Source organism: Melanerpes formicivorus, unplaced genomic scaffold (assembly GCF_026170545.1).
Source record: "Melanerpes formicivorus ecotype bairdi unplaced genomic scaffold, bMelFor1.0.p_v2 SCAF_2, whole genome shotgun sequence".
Classification (NCBI taxonomy): Eukaryota; Metazoa; Chordata; class Aves; order Piciformes; family Picidae; genus Melanerpes; species Melanerpes formicivorus.
Genome location: NW_027142354.1, coordinates 48806169 through 48822500, shown reverse-complemented (window position 1 = coordinate 48822500; position 16332 = coordinate 48806169). Strand labels below are relative to the sequence as shown.

The following is a 16332-nucleotide window of genomic DNA, read 5'->3' as shown; positions in this document are numbered from 1 at the left end:
CTACTAGGGAAACAGCTGCAACAGATTTAAGTATTTACCAGCGTCCTCACCCTTTGCTGCCACCCTCTTTCAGAGTCTTCACCCCCCACACAGCAGACTGCAGAGCAGATGGAGTGAGTACACTGTCTTCAGCCACTTCAGCTTAAAGTCTGGCACCTTAGAGCAAGAAATTTCTCACAGCTGCTGCCCAAGTGACTAACAGCAGCCTAGACTCTGCACCAAGGATGTTAGCTACATACACTGATGAAGGTGTGAAGGTGTTCTGGGCTTCCACTTGCTAAGTGTCTAAGCTCTAGGAATGCTTTTAAATCAAATCTCATACATGACACCTCACTAACGTGAATTCATGTTCCTTACCCTCACTTCAGGCCAGAATCCTTCCTGCAAGAACACAAAATAGGCCAGTGGCTTTGGCTGCTGTCAGTGGCTTCCAACCAGCTCTGTGGCCCACTGCTTTTTAAAGTTCTTCGTTTATTTTTACCAGCAATTTAAGAAATAAAAGCTATTTAAAACAAGCAGCATAAAAAGAAGTATCATTTGCCTCACATGATTATTATGTGCATAGCAATGACAGGAAGAATGCTGAAATGTTTCCCAACTCTTAAAAAGAGGAACGTTTCCTCTGCAATATATAATTTTGAATTTTAATTTAGATAACTCAGAATATTTACTGGCAACAAAAATGTGCATATTCATGAGATCTGATTTACTATAATCTTTATTTCTGATGTTCTGCATCTGTGAATACTTAAAGTACTTGAGTTTGCATTCATGGGCAATTATACAGGAATCTCAGAGCAGCAACAGATTGATTTATGGTTAAGAGTCTGTAGCACAGAAAGACAATTCATTTTCTTTCAGAAGGGCTGGGGCATGAGTTTCAGGATTGATGCTTCTGCTCTCATTTTTGAACAAATGACTCTTACTTTTTTTGTCTAATAGACGTACAAACCAAGGTCATTATACCGAAGGTCAAAACAGTGATTTTTAGATGCATTAACTCTACCAATAAGATCTGAGGAAGAAAGTTAAATAGGCATCAAGTGGAAACCCAGAAGGTAGATTAGAAGCAAGTGAATGGTGCTTTAGAGGGGAAGGACAGACACACAACTCAGTCATTCCAAATACACCCAAGGACTCCCTCAAGTTCCTCCATGCTGACGTCCCTTAAGCTTTCTAGAAATCCAAGCACTTACTAAGCCAAACACATCTGTATTACATATTTCTGCATCCCTAACTATTCCTCTTTCTGGTTTTGCCTTTCTTGACATTCATTTCAGCCCTATGAAATACAAAGAGTCTTCTAAGAAAGTGAACTTCAATTAATTTCTGAAGGTAAGTCATAGGAAGATTGAAACAAACCTATAACGAATCAGTGAGAAGTACAATGGGAGAAAGCAGGATGAATACAGCTTTTGATGCATGTACTGAGTAAATAAGATTATAAAGCTCACTGATGCATGAAACAGTCCCTGTGTTTCACACTCACCCTCCTTTAAACATAAGAACATAACTGATGAGGCTTCCCAGGACAGCACATGCCTCGTCTTCCTCTCTTTATGTGACAACAGAAAAATGAATATTGGTAATGACAACTATCAACAAGAAAAGGGGAAAATGTGCCAAGTACTTAAAAATCACCTCATTAGAGCAACTCAGGCCAACTGTTCCTTTGGCAAGTCTTAAGTCTGGTGAAAACATACACAATGCTCTTACCAGGATTTAGCCAGTACAAAAGCCAAACATATGAACAACTTTTGCCCAACAAAAGTCTTTATAACTAATCTTTACTCCCCACACAGTCTGCTTTTAAGTGAAAATAATTCCACAGCATTACTCCAAGATATACAGAGATAGTGAAAACAACTGCACTTTCACATAGCTATAACGCTAAGACCTACCTCTGAGAGCAAATCCACAATGCTGTTTGAGTTCCTTCTGCCTGAAAGGAGTTTATGCACACCAGCTCATAGCTCCTTGTTGGGTACATTTGTATCAGACATACCCCTGGCTAACAAAAGTACCCCATTCTGAACAATTGCAGTATTATCTGGCACATCTGTCACCTGAATTTTTACCCCAAAAGGCCTTAAAGTCAGCCTGTCCTCTACTCCTGGTAGGTGTGACAAGCTCTAACTTAATGAGTACGATAAAGAATAGGCTGTGCTATGGAGGAGGGTAAAATACTGCCTGGAACAGGTGTTGGCTGTTTGCAGTTTGCCACCACTTAAAGGACAGCTCCTCCTCACTCCATTTTTAAAGACACATAAAGCAGGTCAGAAATAATGCTTACAGCACATGCAGAACAAATGTATTCATAAGCAGAAAATGGAGAGAAAGAAAACCTTCCTGTCTCAGAGGACGTATCATGACTTCTTTGACTTGTGTGGTCAGTTGTAGACTATCAGAACTAGCTAAAAGTGGTACCACAAAAGCTGTCTAAAGACTATATGAATCAAGAATAGCATGGCCAGCAGGAGCAGAGAAGTCACTGTGCCCCTGTATTCCATGCTGGTCAGACGACACCTTGAGTACTGTGTCTAGTTCTGGGCCCCTCAGTTTAAGAAGGACATTGAGACACTTGAACATGTCCAGATAAGGGCAACAAGGATGGTGAGAGGCCGCAAGCACAAGCCCAACAAGGAGAGGCTGAGGGAGCTGGGGTTGTTTAGCCTGGAGAAGAGGAGGCTCAGGGGAGACCTTATTGATCTCTACAACTACCTGAAGGGTGGCTGTGGCCAGGAGGGGCTTGGTCTCTTATCCCAGGCAAACAGCACCAGAACAAGAGGACACAGTCTTGAGCTGCATCAGGGGAAGTTTAGGCTCAAGGTGAGGAGAAAGTTCTTCACTGAGAGAGTCATTAGCCATTGGAATGGGCTGCCCAGGGAGGTGGTGGAGTCACCATCCCTGGAGGTGTTCAAGAGGGGACTGGACATGGCACTTGATGCCATGGTTTAGTCGTGAGGTCTGTGGTGACAGGTTGGACTCGATGATCTTTGAGGTCTCTTCCAACCTTGGTGATTCTGTGATTAAGCCTTCTTATCAAATAGATTTTTGAACGACAAACAAGCTGATAGACTTCAGTGGGGAAAGGGGGTAAAATAAAGCACTTTTCTCAGGATAATTATCACCCAGACTGTACCGAAATCCTGGACTTCCTGAAAGACATCCCAACATACATAAAGCTCACTTGGCTTTGAAGTCTTTCAGGTCCTTCCAAGATTCAGAGAGCTTCCTGCGGTCTGCATATACCTTCAATATCAGTATATTTAACGGTAAAAAAACTTCTGGGCTGCACATCAAACTACCTCACTTGTTAGTCACATATCAACATAGAGGAGTCAGAATAACAAATATAGCTAAGAGGTTTGCCTTCCTAGAAACAAACCTTGCATTGTAGAATTTGTTGGTTTGCTTCTTCAGCTGTCAGCCTTGGAGGAGGTGGGAACAGTCACACAAGCATGGTCCACCAGTCCTCAGCCCACGGGGAGAAGAGTTTCCCCTGGCTGGAGTCGAAGCGCTGCACGGCGCTGCAGGGCGCTGCAGGGCGCTGCAAGCCCGGCTGCAAGCCCGGCTGCAAGCTCCTGCCTCGCTCTCCTGGGGCCGTGGCACGCGGACGCCACGAGGACTCCAGCTGCCTGACAGCTTAGAGCGAGCTCGCGTTCACCACACCCCGCCACCACCAGAGGTCGCCATCGAGCCCAGCCGGCCCATCTCCTAACGACAGCGCCCCGCCCCCTTCCACCATGTCTGCCTAGTGATTGGTCTGTCTGGAAGTCTGTCATGTCTTCAGCTCCGCCTCCCGAGCTGGGCGGAGCGGCGGGGACCGTGCGGGATAGGATCGGACACAGGGTTGTCTGCGTGCCCGTGGAGCGGCGGCTGCATGGCGCTCTCGCGGCGGTCCCTGATGCCCAAAGGACCGGACAGGGGTTTAGAGTGACCCCTGGGCACTGCTGCGCTTGTCGTTGCGGGTCACGGTAGCTCGGGGACCTCCCCACGAGAGAAGCGACGGGAACAAGGTAAGGGCGCGGGACAGGGACCCACCGCTGACGGATCTGGGCTCTTCGGCTCCGTGCCTGGCCCGTCCGTGGGGCGGGCATTGCTCCTCCATCTCGTCGATGGGGCTGGCTGGTCGCCCGTCTGCTGTCAGAGCCCCCGGGGCGGCGAAGGGCAGGCCCGGGCATGTCCCGGACATGTCCCGGGCACGTCCTGCACAGGAGGCGCGTGCGCGGCCCCGCGGAGCCCCGGGGCGCCGTGGGGCCTGGCCAGGGGGTGGGAGCTTGCGGTGGGATTTGGGGAGCCTCCCCTCATCTGGGGCTGCCCCCGGCTAGGTGGGCGCCTGTCCTGGGGCTGGCTCAGTTGTGTGTCACCCGGTGCCTGAAGTGGGCAGTTTGCCTCTGAAGTTTGGGTTACGGGGCGTAGAAGGGTGGGTGGGTGCCCCCGCCCCGGCCGCCCGGCTGGCGGGACAAGTCAGGTCCAGCTCGCTCTGTACGTGGGGAGCTTGGCTGCCGGTGTCCGCTCTGTGACTGCCTAGTCACCGGCGCTGCGGCCGGGCGCTGATGCCGCCGTTCCAAGTGTCCCTCATGTTGTAGTTGCCAAAAGACTTAAAACTGAGCGGTTGACCCACCTACCGAGAAAGTTTTCATCTTTTCTTTAGAGACAACTGCAACTTTGTACCTTTTCCCCCTTTTCGCTGTTTGATGGATTTGTGTTCGTTTCTACTTGCAGATGATTGAAACATTGGTAACGACTGAAGCTCAGGAACTGCTGTACCAGCTGACAGCCTTATTGGAACAAGAGTTAAGATGTCAGCCAAAAGCTGCTGGCCTGAGACTAATTGAATCTGCTCATGATAATGGTCTCCGAATGACTGCAAGGCTGCGAGACTTTGAAGTGAAAGATCTCCTCAGCCTAACTCAGTTCTTTGGTTTCCACACAGAGACATTTTCAATAGCTGTGAATTTCTTAGATAGATTCTTGTCAAAAATGAAGGTAAGGCTTTTAAAAGTATAAGCTCTCAGTCCTGAACTTCTGCTCATTGCAGCTTTATCCTTACTGTAAGTTAGAAGATCATGGATTTACATGGCTAAAGATGAAGCTCATTATCTAAACATCTGATTGCACAAAAGCTAAAAAATGTCTTTCCCTGTTCAGATTTTAGTAGTGTTAAAAAAGCTGTTTCCTCTGGAGAAGGAAGAGGGCATCAGTTCTAATGTAAGGATTCCCATAAGCTTGGAAATGCAGACCATATTAATGAATTAGATCAAAACAGGTTGTCTTACCTGTTGCATGTATAGAAGAACACCTGGTATTACATCTTATTTTACTGCTGTTTCAACCTACCTCTTTAGCCCTGTTTTTATCAAGAGGCTTGATGCTATTCACTGGTAAAGCACTGGAATCTGGTAAAGCATTCAGTTAGCACTCCATTCTACCACACGTGTGTCATGCTGACCTGGGGTGTTTTTAATTGTCTAGTGACACAAGATTACCACTGTACTGTTTGGCCAAGAACAAAAGGTTGTTTTACTTGTGTGTTAAAAATGAGAAAGCTAAATGGAAAAGGATGATTTGAAAGGCTTCTGAGCTCAAAATGAGCAGTAAAAATAGGGACTGTAATGACTGTATTTTATGGACTGAGAGTGTGTGTGTATATATATATATATACATGGGTGTATACATGTGTTTAGAAACGAATTTCATAAGCCAATATATACAACAGTGTAAGTCCATAAAGATTCTGATTAGGTCATTACAGAACCTCACTAATAAACCAGTTCTACCTCAATCAAACTATATTGTTCTGCAATCTCGCTTTTTTAGATGAATGAGGTGGAATTTGTAATGAGTAATGGTCTTCTCATTTAATTAAATAAAATTAAGAATGTAAGTAGATAAAGACTTTATTAACAGAACTATCTCCTCTAACCCCCATAATTTTTCCTTAAAATCCCTTGGTGCCTATGTAGTTTGGTACTTAATATGTTGAAAAAGCTATCAAAGGACTGACTAACTCTTTAAAAGTAACAACAGTTTACTTTTTTCAGGTACAGCCTAAACACTTGGGCTGTGTTGGACTCAGCTGCTTCTACCTGGCTGTGAAGGCATCAGAAGAAGAGAGAAATGTTCCCCTAGCCACTGACTTAATTCGGATAAGCCAGTATAGGTTCACTGTTTCTGATATGATGAGAATGGAGAAAATAGTATTGGAGAAGCTGTGCTGGAAAGTTAAAGCTACAACAGCCTTCCAATTTCTACAGCTATACCATTCACTTATTCATGAGAATTTAAGCTATGAAAGGTAAAATATCTAATCCATGTGTTTTGCTGTGACTATGTGATCAGGAAGCCTAAGTAGAAAAATAAGCAGGGAAATAAGCAATTAGCTTTTCTATACTTAAAAAAACCCACAAGCTTTCTCTCTTATTGGCAATTACTGTAAATAGGAATATCTGTAGTTTAGTAGCATTTTAATTTTAAATGCTGTTTGTATAAATTGATCTAAAGAGTATTGCTCTCTGAGCCAAAAAACCCAAACTTGATCAATAATGACAGTATAATAAATCTCTGCTTATGCTGCACTAAGTATTGCCTCATTGCAAACATTTCAGTATCTGGCTTAGAAAGATTCCTTGTGCTAGTAAGCACAAACACTCCTTGTTGGTAAGGCTGTTTTGACAAGGCAACTCTCCCCAGCGGAACACAAGATTTATTTTTGGCATTAGGACTACCAAAACTGAACACCTGCTTGACTGTAACCCTAGAACTTCTGGGACAAATGAGGCCTTTGTTTAGATAAAGAACATTTTTTTGCTGCTGCTTTATGTTCCCAGGGTGGTGCTGCCTTGATCTGGCTTGCATTCTATATTCACTCATCTGTTTTTATTCTAGGAGAAAGTACCTTAATTTTGAGAGACTTGAGACCCAGCTTAAGGCATGTCACTGCAGAGTCATGTTTTCTAAAGCCAAGGTAAACATCTTGAAAGCTCAAAGACAGTGAGACTATTGAAACTTAACAAAACAGTGTTTAAAAAAACCCAAAAATTCTCTCTCTCTCTCTCCAGCCTTCTGTCTTGGCACTGTCTATTCTGGCACTAGAAATAGAAGAACAAAAGCTGCTGGAATTGACAGAGGCATTGGAATTTCTGCAGTTGCATTCCAAGGTATGTATAGATACAGTTTCAGGGGAGGAAGGAATTAAGATGCATGCAAGGGCCTACACTGCAGGGAAGGGACAGATCTGTGGGCATGCTGAGTTCTTTAGTGGCTTTGTTGCCTTTTTTTCCCATTTAGCTTGGGATCTTTGGCTTGCTGTCTTATGTGAAGGTGAAAGTACATGTATGAAGTATGGATTTAATGAGTTATTCACATATTACATTCTCTCTTGCATTTAGATAAACAGCAGAGATCTGACCCTCTGGAAGGAACTGGTGTTGAAGTGCCTTACAGAATATTCCTCAAGCAAGTGTTCCAAACCAAATGTCCAGAAACTGAAATGGATTGTGTCTGGACGTACAGCACGGCAGCTTAAACATAGCTACTACAGGATAACACACCTTCCTACAATTCCAGAGACCAGCTCATAATAGGTAACTCCTTGTGAAATGAACTTCTGATAATGTAGAATTAACTAGCTGTTAACTACCACAAAGTTTCTTATTCTGTATAGGTAACCTCTTAGAGACAAGTAACATAGATGTAGTCAGCCTGCCATAGAGGCTGGTCTGCTCTGTTCATGCATGAGCCAGCGCTGTACCTAATGAAGTGTATTCAGTATTCCTAAGGTTGTGTGGCAACCTAACATACAAATGTTGGAGGAAGAACTGATCTTCTGGTGTGCCGTGGGAGCAAAAATGCATTCCAGAGACATGGGGACCTCAATTCAAAGTAAAATGTGGAATAAAACTGGTAAAAAGAGACAAAAGCTTGGCTTGCCCCTATCCTGTCAAGTCATCTAAGAGGAAACACATGCCTGTTAGAATTAGTTTCTTGTAGCTGCTAATTAAAAGCAAGAATTTTATGCACTTTAAAATGTATAACTGACTGTTTAAAAAGGTCTAAAACCTGTAATTCAGTTATTCACATCACTGGCTTTTTTTACTCTGTAGAAATTGTGAACTACTTTCTTACCTAGATTTTTTTAATGCTAAAGGCTGCATATTTTGCCTTCACAACTGTCTTGGTGCTTTGCTCTATTGAAGTCTGATGCTTTGTTTCTCTTGTAGAAAGCACTTTGATTGTTTGTCTTTTTGATGGTTGTTTTTGTTGTTGTTGTTTTACAGGAGTACAACAAAATGAGGAGAGAACCATCCTGAGACCATGCCAACAGACATAAAGAATAACTGAGAAACAGTCTGAAACGTGATCTTAATAATGAAGTACTCAACTCATGGAAAGAATATGTAACATTTCAGACTAAAGATCCTTCCAGCACATGTGTTCTTTTCATGATGATTGCAACAGTGTCAGTTTTCTGTCTTGTTAGAGTGCTTACGCTTTAGTGAAGCACCACACTACTGAGACAAGGAATTCTAACACCTTAAGACAGTTTGTAGAACAGCTTCTGTAGTCTAACTAGATGGAGGTGGCTGAAGTACAGGTTTAATTTAAAAAAAATAAATAAATACTCACTTTCTAAAGATTGTGACACGAGGGAAAACATCCTGTGCAGTACCACAATGCTACAGTGTCTCAGTCAAATTAATCCCACTCAATAGGGCTGACAACAGCAGATGTCTGTCACCCTACCTGACATGCTGTTTGGGCACTGTCGTGTGTCCACATGCTAGGCAGGCCCCTGGCCTACCACGGACATTAGAAACTAGACTACATGATACCTGCTCAACAGCTCAAGCAGATACAGCAAGAGAAAAGAGCAACCTAATTTAATTGCCTTATAAAAGGTAGTCACTAACACAGTGTCAGTAACTTCAGCACTAGAGCTGTAGTTTACAAATTATTTCAGAGTGTAAAAGCTTTTGTGATACCCAGTGAAGACTGAGGGAATGGGCTGGGTCACCTGCCTCAAATGCAACACCAGTTTCACCAAATTTCACTCCATAGGAGGTAAATACTGATGCTGAATGGGTTCATTTTTACAGTAGGAGCAGGGCTAATGTCCTTTCTAGGACTGTACGTAGGAGAAATCTAGAGAACCACTGAAGATTTCTTCCCCTTTCACTTCTTCAAGTTTTGTGAAAGGGAACTGGTTCTTTGAAGATCAGGTGCTTGAGACTATGCTTCTGGTGCTAATAAGCAAGTGAAGAGGAAGAATATATTATTGTATGTAAGGTAAATAGGTTTTGGGGGAAGACTGCTGATGACCTCTTGACTTCCACATCACTGTGGAGCAGAGGCTGTTTTCAACAGGGTGTTAATTGATTGTCATATGAACTGACTTGAAGGAGAAGGGGAGATCAGAATGCTCTGAATATAGTATGGGCTTATATGTTAGCCAACCAACTTTTTCTCCTTTATGGTAACAGCTGAGGGAGAAACCATTCTTTGCATATCTCACACTAGTTAAACCTCTCACAGAAGACTTCATACCAAAGCTCTCTACTGGACAAATAAGCCTTCAGCTGAGAAGAGTGGAGTGGAGGCACTGCATAACTTGCAGCTGGGTTTTGTCTGCTGGTACTCTTTGTGCATTGTGATGGCCTGAGAAAAGCATACAGGTGATTTGGACAAAGGTGTAAGCAGGCTGCTGGGAGAGAGGATGATGATGCAATGTCCAATTCTGATTGTCATGTCTCAATAACAAGATGTGTACCTTTCAATTAAACATTGAAATGTGCTTGACTGAGTAATTTCTTTCTTGTTTGTTATAAAAGGTCCTGTTAGGAAGCCTAAAAAGTGACTTACATGTGCACAGTCCCTACAAAACCATAGGACCTCCAAATGTCATCTACTCCAATCCTTCTGAAAAGATGACAGCAGAAGGAACACACATATTTCAGGAGTATTAATGCTTGCTCTTACAATGAGAAAGAGGTGGATATAATTACAATGAAAGCATTCTCCCTCCTCAGCTATTGCTTTATTTTTGCCATATGCCAACTGAAAGAGTGATACAATTTCAGAAGTGAGGCTCAGCAGTGTGATGGGACCAGCTGCTGGCAATTTATCTCCAGTGAGACTTCTGCTTAAGACTTCCTTAAATGCAGTATCTTTAGTGTTCAGAACACAACAGGAGTTGGCAATCATGTCTTCCTCCTGTTAGTATGTTTGACACAGCTTTCATCCTGTACAAAGCTGTGGCTGGACCGCTTCTCTGCTGCAGAACATTCCTGATAGGTAATTGACACATGCAAAATACTGTATCATGCAATAGCTAAGTTTAATATGTGGCTTTAAAACTATCTAGAAAAGTCCACAGCTTCTTAGATACACCATCAACACATAGTGCTATGTGATGGTGATGAATAGATGCAAGATACCATTTCCTACACCGAGACTTCCTATTCCTTTTAGAATTCATTCTATTCTTTTTCAGAATTTTACATATTTACACTGAAACTCCATATTACATTACCATAGAAAATTATTTCTAGCCAGAGTTTGACCTGACCTTTCAGTTTTATAGTATTGCTTACATGGTAGCAAGTACTAATCATTAGTGCTGTATTAGCACAGGGGGTTGTAAAACCTTATTTAAGGCAAGATGCAGCAGTCTATTTAAACCACTTTTTTAGATTAACATTTCTGACAGAGGGCTGCTACAGGGGGAAAGTGTAGCTGTAGCCATCTTAATATTCTTCCTGTTGCACGTTAAGAGAAAATATTTTGTTTATATCAACTGATCTTCAGTGATGAAGACCACTGCATAAAGACAAGTGGTATATTTATAATCAACTAGTTTACTATGATGTTTAAACAGAACAAACCCTGATGAAAGATGGGGAGGTGTGCACACCTTTCTCTAGGTTTGTCCTTTAGTATTAGAAATTTATCACAGCTTATAAGTCTGCTGGTAACACTTTGTTCTACTGGAAGAGATCTTTCTCTTCACTCAAGTAATTACTTGACCACAATCCATTGAAGAGAGTGTTGAAGACTTCACCAGTTACACGATTCCAGTCTTTAAGTGTCATGTGCAATTCCTCCCATGGAACACAGATAAAAACAGTTTACTTTTCAAGACTAGAGAAGTCTGGTCCTCCTTTGCTGTAATTTCCAGAAATCTCTGCCCCACTGAAGTCAAATCCAGGGTTCTGATGGAGGCGAAAGAAAAATGTAATAGATCAATAACTTGTAATAATGCAATAAAAATCAACAAACAAAATGCCTCAAAACTGTTTCTGTTAATATTCTGCCATGGTAATAAGGAAATATAACAATTAGTCATTCATTTGTCATGGCACTGACATTCTTGGAAAATGCATCAACTAATAAGCCTTGAATTGTCATCTGGTTGCCTACTGCTGAAGTGACTTTGTAAAGGGGGTCTCAATTTGGCAAGCAGTTAGATCTCCCAGGAAAGAAATATTACAGAAAGTTAAAGAAAAAAATTCTGGCTTCTGGGGTCACTTGAAATTACTAATTAAAAATATAAGCACCTGCCATGCTGGATAACAAGTTTCATAAAAGTGTTCTCTGTTGCAGTCTGCAGCACTCTTGATTCAGCTGTTAGGCAAGAAGTTGTAAAGCTAAAGCTCTGCAGACATGCAGAGGAGTACTACTGACCAAAGCAAATTAAGCAGTTTCAGTAAAAGGGCAAGGAAAATGTTTTCCAGATAATGATTCTACATCATCTAATGTTGCAAAGAAACATATTCAATAGAATCATAGAATGGTTTGTGTTGAAAGGGATGTTAAAGATCAACTAGTTCCAACCTCCCTGTTATGGGCAGGGACACCTTCCACTAGCCCAGGTTGCTCAAGGCCTCATCTAACCTGGCCTTGAACACCTCCAGGGAGGGGGCATCCAAAACCTCCCTGGGCAACCTGTTCCAGTGTCTCACCAACCTTACTATAAATAATTTCTTTCTAATATCCAGCCTAAACCTACTCTCCTCAAGCTTCAACCCATTCCCTGTCATCCTATTACAACAAGTCCTTGTAAAAAGTCTCTCCCCAGCTTTCTTGTAGGCCCCCTTCTGGTACTGGAGCTTGATGGCAGAATTTGATGTCAGAAGTTTGTTGTAAATATGGTTGTATCATAATTCCAGGTAATAATGCAAACTGTGTGTAGCCTAACTTAAAAGTTGTTGGCATCATGCAACAAATCCTAAACCAGCAATACACCCACACAAACTCATCTTAACTTTTCATAAAATATTCACACAGACAATTAACAGAAGGACCTTGGTGCCATGGGTTAGCTGTTTGGGTGGGTTGGATTGGTTGATGGGTTGGACGTGATGATCTTGAAGGTCTCTTCCAACCTGGTTTGGTTTATTCTAAATAAAGGTTTATTCTAAATCATTGGAACGTGCTGCCCAGGGAGGTGGTGGAGTCACCATCCCTGGAGGTGTTCAAGAGGGGATTGGACGTGGCACTTGGTGCCATGGTCTAGTCATGAGGTCTGTGGTGACAGGTTGGACTTGATGATCTTTGAGGGCTCTTCCAACCTTGGTGATACTGTGATACCTCTTGGAAGTACACTGATAAAACCCTCTTAAGCATTCAATGCATACTGAGCTACAGTATGCATTCCCATGGCACTAGACAGCAGAACAGTTTTCCTCCAGAGTTATGTCCCTGAAAACTGGGCAAACACAAAACATAAGGAGTAATTATATTCCTTTGACTTGCCTCTCTTTGGAATCGTTCCAGTGTAAGCTTCCTTTGCATCTGGTCCTGTACCCAAGGATCAGCAGCATATTCATTTTCTAAGAGAGATGTCCAACAATTTCCAGCATCTCTATTGGTCTTCATTAGGACAATTCGTATCAGCTTCCTGTCCTCTGTTGAGTGAAAACAGACACATAAACCAACTATTAAACTCAGTCCTATGTGCTAGTCATTTTTGTTGCTCTGCTGAATTCATCATTAACAAGCAAAAGATTTTTTTGGTCAGGGAATTTAAACTCTTAATGCAAATGACAAGTTAATTGATAAATAAATAGCCATTAACAAGAAACAGGCTGAAGCAAAGAAAGCCTATTGAGCCATCTTTCCCCTTTCTGGCCTGCAAAATGCTGATGCTCTTTAAGGGATTAAAATGCAGCTCATGTATAATTCTATTGTAAACATCAAACATCCTTTCAGAGAGGTTCACAACAGAGAAAAGATTAAATCAAATCTATGAACACATATAGATCAGCTAGGAAAATAAAGAAGAACCTGAGGTCAGGCCTTACAGAGAGTTATTACCAATAAAAGCCAGAACCAGGTTTTAGCAACACATTGGAGCTGTATTCAGTTTAAACAGACTGAATGTCTATAGACAATATATTACACACACACAGAGTATCACAGAATGTTAGGGATTGGAAGGGACTTCAACAAGTCTAACCCCGCTGCCAGACCAGGACCACCTAGAGTAGGCCACACAGGAACACATCCAGGCATGTTTCGAACACCTCCAGAGGAGGAGACTCCACCACCTCTCTGCACATCCTGTTCCAGGGCTCTGTCACCTTCACAGTGAAAAAGTTTTTCCCTATGCTCACACCTATGCTCCAGCTTGCACCCACTGCCCCTCATCCTATCACTGGACATCACTGAGCAGAGTCTAGCTCCATCCTTCCAACAATGCCTTTCACATCTTTATAAATATGAATGAGGTCAACCCTCAGTCTCCTGTTCTCCCAGCTAGAGACCCAGCTCCCTCAACCATTCCTCATAAGGGAGTCGTCCTTGTGACACTGTGCTGGACTCTTTCAATCAGTTTCCTGAGGTCCTTCTTGAAATGAGGGCCCAGAACTGGACACAATATTCCAGATGTGGCCTCACCAGGTCAGAGTAAAGGAGGCAAAGAACCTCTCCCGACCTACTAACCCTTCTAATACACCCCAGGATGCCATTGGCCTTGGCTGCAAGGGCACATTACTAACTCATGATCATCCTTCTGTCCACCAGGGTATTAGAGCTACACTTCAAAGGTAATATGTAGGATGCTTAGTTGCACTGAACTGGATAAATACAGACTTAAGGAGTGTATTTTGAAGATTATTCACATACTGGAAAAGAGCAGGCTTCACTTCACAATGTTTATTTACACTTATAGTTTTCCTGTTTAAATTAGCAAATTATTAACTGATATTTAGTTTAGAAACACTGAAAGCAAAATCAATCACAGGAATGCATTAAGTCAGAGGCACAATCTATAAATATGATTGCCAAACCCCAAAATATCGTGAACACTTTGCATTATTTATGATGCAATGATCAGAGGAGCTTTCTTTGCTCAACATTTGTAGGTAGCTTAGTGTGAATTTTAGATTGCTTTTTGCAGTCTCTAGGGCTCTAGGCCTTGTTGCCCATCCCAAAACTATAACACATATCACGTCACCTATCCCAAAAATATAAGGCATAAGAGGAGAAAAAAAAACACAAAAAGAAATAACTATGGAGAAGCACAGACCACACAAATCTAGCTTTAATGAGGGGTTGCAAAAAAGCTCTCACTGTATGGAAGTGTTTGTAATCCATACAGTTGTCCCTTCCCAGACACGGCATTTTTTTTCCATTAACCTTAATGTCTGGGGTTTATGTACTACCCGAGTTCTTTAGTCTGCCAACAATACTGTCTTTCACACACAGCTGTGTAGAGAAAAGAAAGCAATCTTCCCCATTAAAAAAAAAAAACAAAAACAAAGCCAGGGAGGTAAACTCTTTTACAGCAATTTTTGAGGAGTTGCAGATAATGGCATGTCAGCTACGGATTATTACCTAATGTCCATGTTCCTTCATCAGTTACTGTAGAGTCAAAAAGTTTACCCTGCAAAAGATATGTACAACATTATGACAGGGAAAACTCTTCAGTATCCATTTCAGACTGAATCAAGTTTTACTCCAAACTTACCTTCTTGTTTTCTACTGAGAATGAATAGGCTGGTCGGGCCCTATAAACATAGGTGGGCACACAGGCTATAAGAATTACTTTTTGTTATGCAACTTCAAAAACCAAAAAAATTAAAGGAAGCATTTAATATAGGGAAGATACCTGTCACTGTTTCAGTACCAGTTCTCTGAAAGGGCCTGTGTTTCTCAGAGGGCAATGCCATTTCTACTAGACTTGCCACAAAACCAGCACCAGAACAAGAGGACACAGTCCCAAACTGCACCAGGGGAAGTTTAGGATTGAGGTGAGGAGAAAGTTCTTCCCAGAGAGAGTTGTTAGCCATTGGAATGTGCTGCCCAGGGAGGTGGTGGAGTCACCATCCCTGGAGGTGTTCAAGAGGGGATTAGACATGGCACTTGAAGCCACGGTTTAGTTAGCCATGAGGTGCTGGGTGATAGGTTGGACTTGATGATCTCTGAGGTCTATTCCAACCTTATTGATTCTTTGATTTTCTATGATTCTGTAAAACCGTTGTTGTTTCTGCCAAGGGTAACATACAGCTACGGTGATTGATGCACCTTATTCTCATCATCAATGTGAAAATAAATCTGCTTTTGATATGGGGGTTTTAGCCTTTCAGCAGTGTGTGAGGCTATACACTCAAACACTGCCCAAATGATGGCAAAAAGGCGTCTCCACGTGAGTTTGCTCATTTTATTATCTTTAAAAGCCCGTGCAGCTCGACAGAACGGTTTCTAATAAACTTCACTTTGGAGATAGTTACGAAATGAAAACAAAGGCGCAACACCGCTGGGAGATGTGCAAGTCCCCTGACGAGGCACCGGCGCTCCCGGAAGGCACCGGCGCCCCGAGGCCCTTTGCGCCGGGCGCGGCTGGCGCTTCACCCTGACCCGACCCACCCAGTCCTCCCTCACAGCACCGGGCGCGGGTGGAGGCTCGCCCTCCATCCCCTTCCCTCGCAGCACCGGGCGCGGGTGGAGGCTTGCCCTCCATCCCCTTCCCTCGCAGCACCGGGAGCGGCTCATCACCCCTTCCCTCCCTTCCCTCAGAGCGCGTCGCTCTCAGCTCCCAGACGCCCGCTCAGCCGCTGCCAGGAGGCCGGTACCTGCAGCACCTCCTGGCCCCGCACGGAGAGCGCGATGTGCCGGCTCTGCAGGTTGCAGTTCACGTCCTTAGCCCGGGTGCCCGGCGGCACCTGTACCTCGATGAACACCTCCTCCAAGGTCTGATACCAGCAGCCCCAGGGAGTCCCGCAGGGCACCACCCCGCTGCGCTCCTCGAAAGGAGCCGACATGGGAGACGGCGGCCCCACTCCGCCCCAGCAGCCCCGGATATGACAGCCCCGCACAGGCGCGCAAGTC

General features: G+C 43.2%; 2 protein-coding genes across 2 annotated transcripts; one reads left to right on the top strand and one right to left on the bottom strand.

Moving 5' to 3' along the window:
- The first annotated feature begins 3812 nt into the window (after positions 1-3812).
- CCNG1 (cyclin G1) lies at positions 3813-9801 on the top strand. The gene is made up of 7 exons (XM_068159437.1): positions 3813-4019; positions 4729-4992; positions 6048-6301; positions 6892-6970; positions 7065-7163; positions 7395-7589; positions 8283-9801. Exons 2-6 carry the CDS (start codon positions 4729-4731, stop codon positions 7584-7586), a joined length of 888 nt encoding a protein of 295 aa, XP_068015538.1. The 5' UTR covers positions 3813-4019; the 3' UTR covers positions 7587-7589; positions 8283-9801.
- Positions 9464-16316, bottom strand: NUDCD2 (NudC domain containing 2). The gene is made up of 4 exons (XM_068159448.1): positions 16077-16316; positions 14839-14887; positions 12757-12908; positions 9464-11213 (listed from the first exon to the last, which is right to left on the bottom strand). Exons 1-4 carry the CDS (start codon positions 16263-16265, stop codon positions 11130-11132), a joined length of 474 nt encoding a protein of 157 aa, XP_068015549.1. The 5' UTR covers positions 16266-16316; the 3' UTR covers positions 9464-11129.
- Between the last annotated feature and the right edge of the window lie 16 nt (positions 16317-16332).

What these genes read in the sequence shown, in the direction of transcription:
- CCNG1 (XM_068159437.1), top strand. Translation starts at nt 4,729, where the DNA reads ATGATTGAAACATTGGTAACGACTGAAGCTCAGGAACTGCTGTACCAG. An exon ending in GATTCTTGTCAAAAATGAAG is followed by an intron (nt 4,993 to 6,047) that starts GTAAGGCTTTTA and finishes TACTTTTTTCAG; the next exon opens with GTACAGCCTAAACACTTGGG. An exon ending in TCATGTTTTCTAAAGCCAAG is followed by an intron (nt 6,971 to 7,064) that starts GTAAACATCTTG and finishes CTCTCTCTCCAG; the next exon opens with CCTTCTGTCTTGGCACTGTC.
- NUDCD2 (XM_068159448.1), bottom strand. Translation starts at nt 16,265, where the DNA reads ATGTCGGCTCCTTTCGAGGAGCGCAGCGGGGTGGTGCCCTGCGGGACT. An exon ending in GGGGCCAGGAGGTGCTGCAG is followed by an intron (nt 14,888 to 16,076) that starts GTACCGGCCTCC and finishes TATCTTTTGCAG; the next exon opens with GGTAAACTTTTTGACTCTAC. An exon ending in TGGAACGATTCCAAAGAGAG is followed by an intron (nt 11,214 to 12,756) that starts GCAAGTCAAAGG and finishes CGCCTCCATCAG; the next exon opens with AACCCTGGATTTGACTTCAG.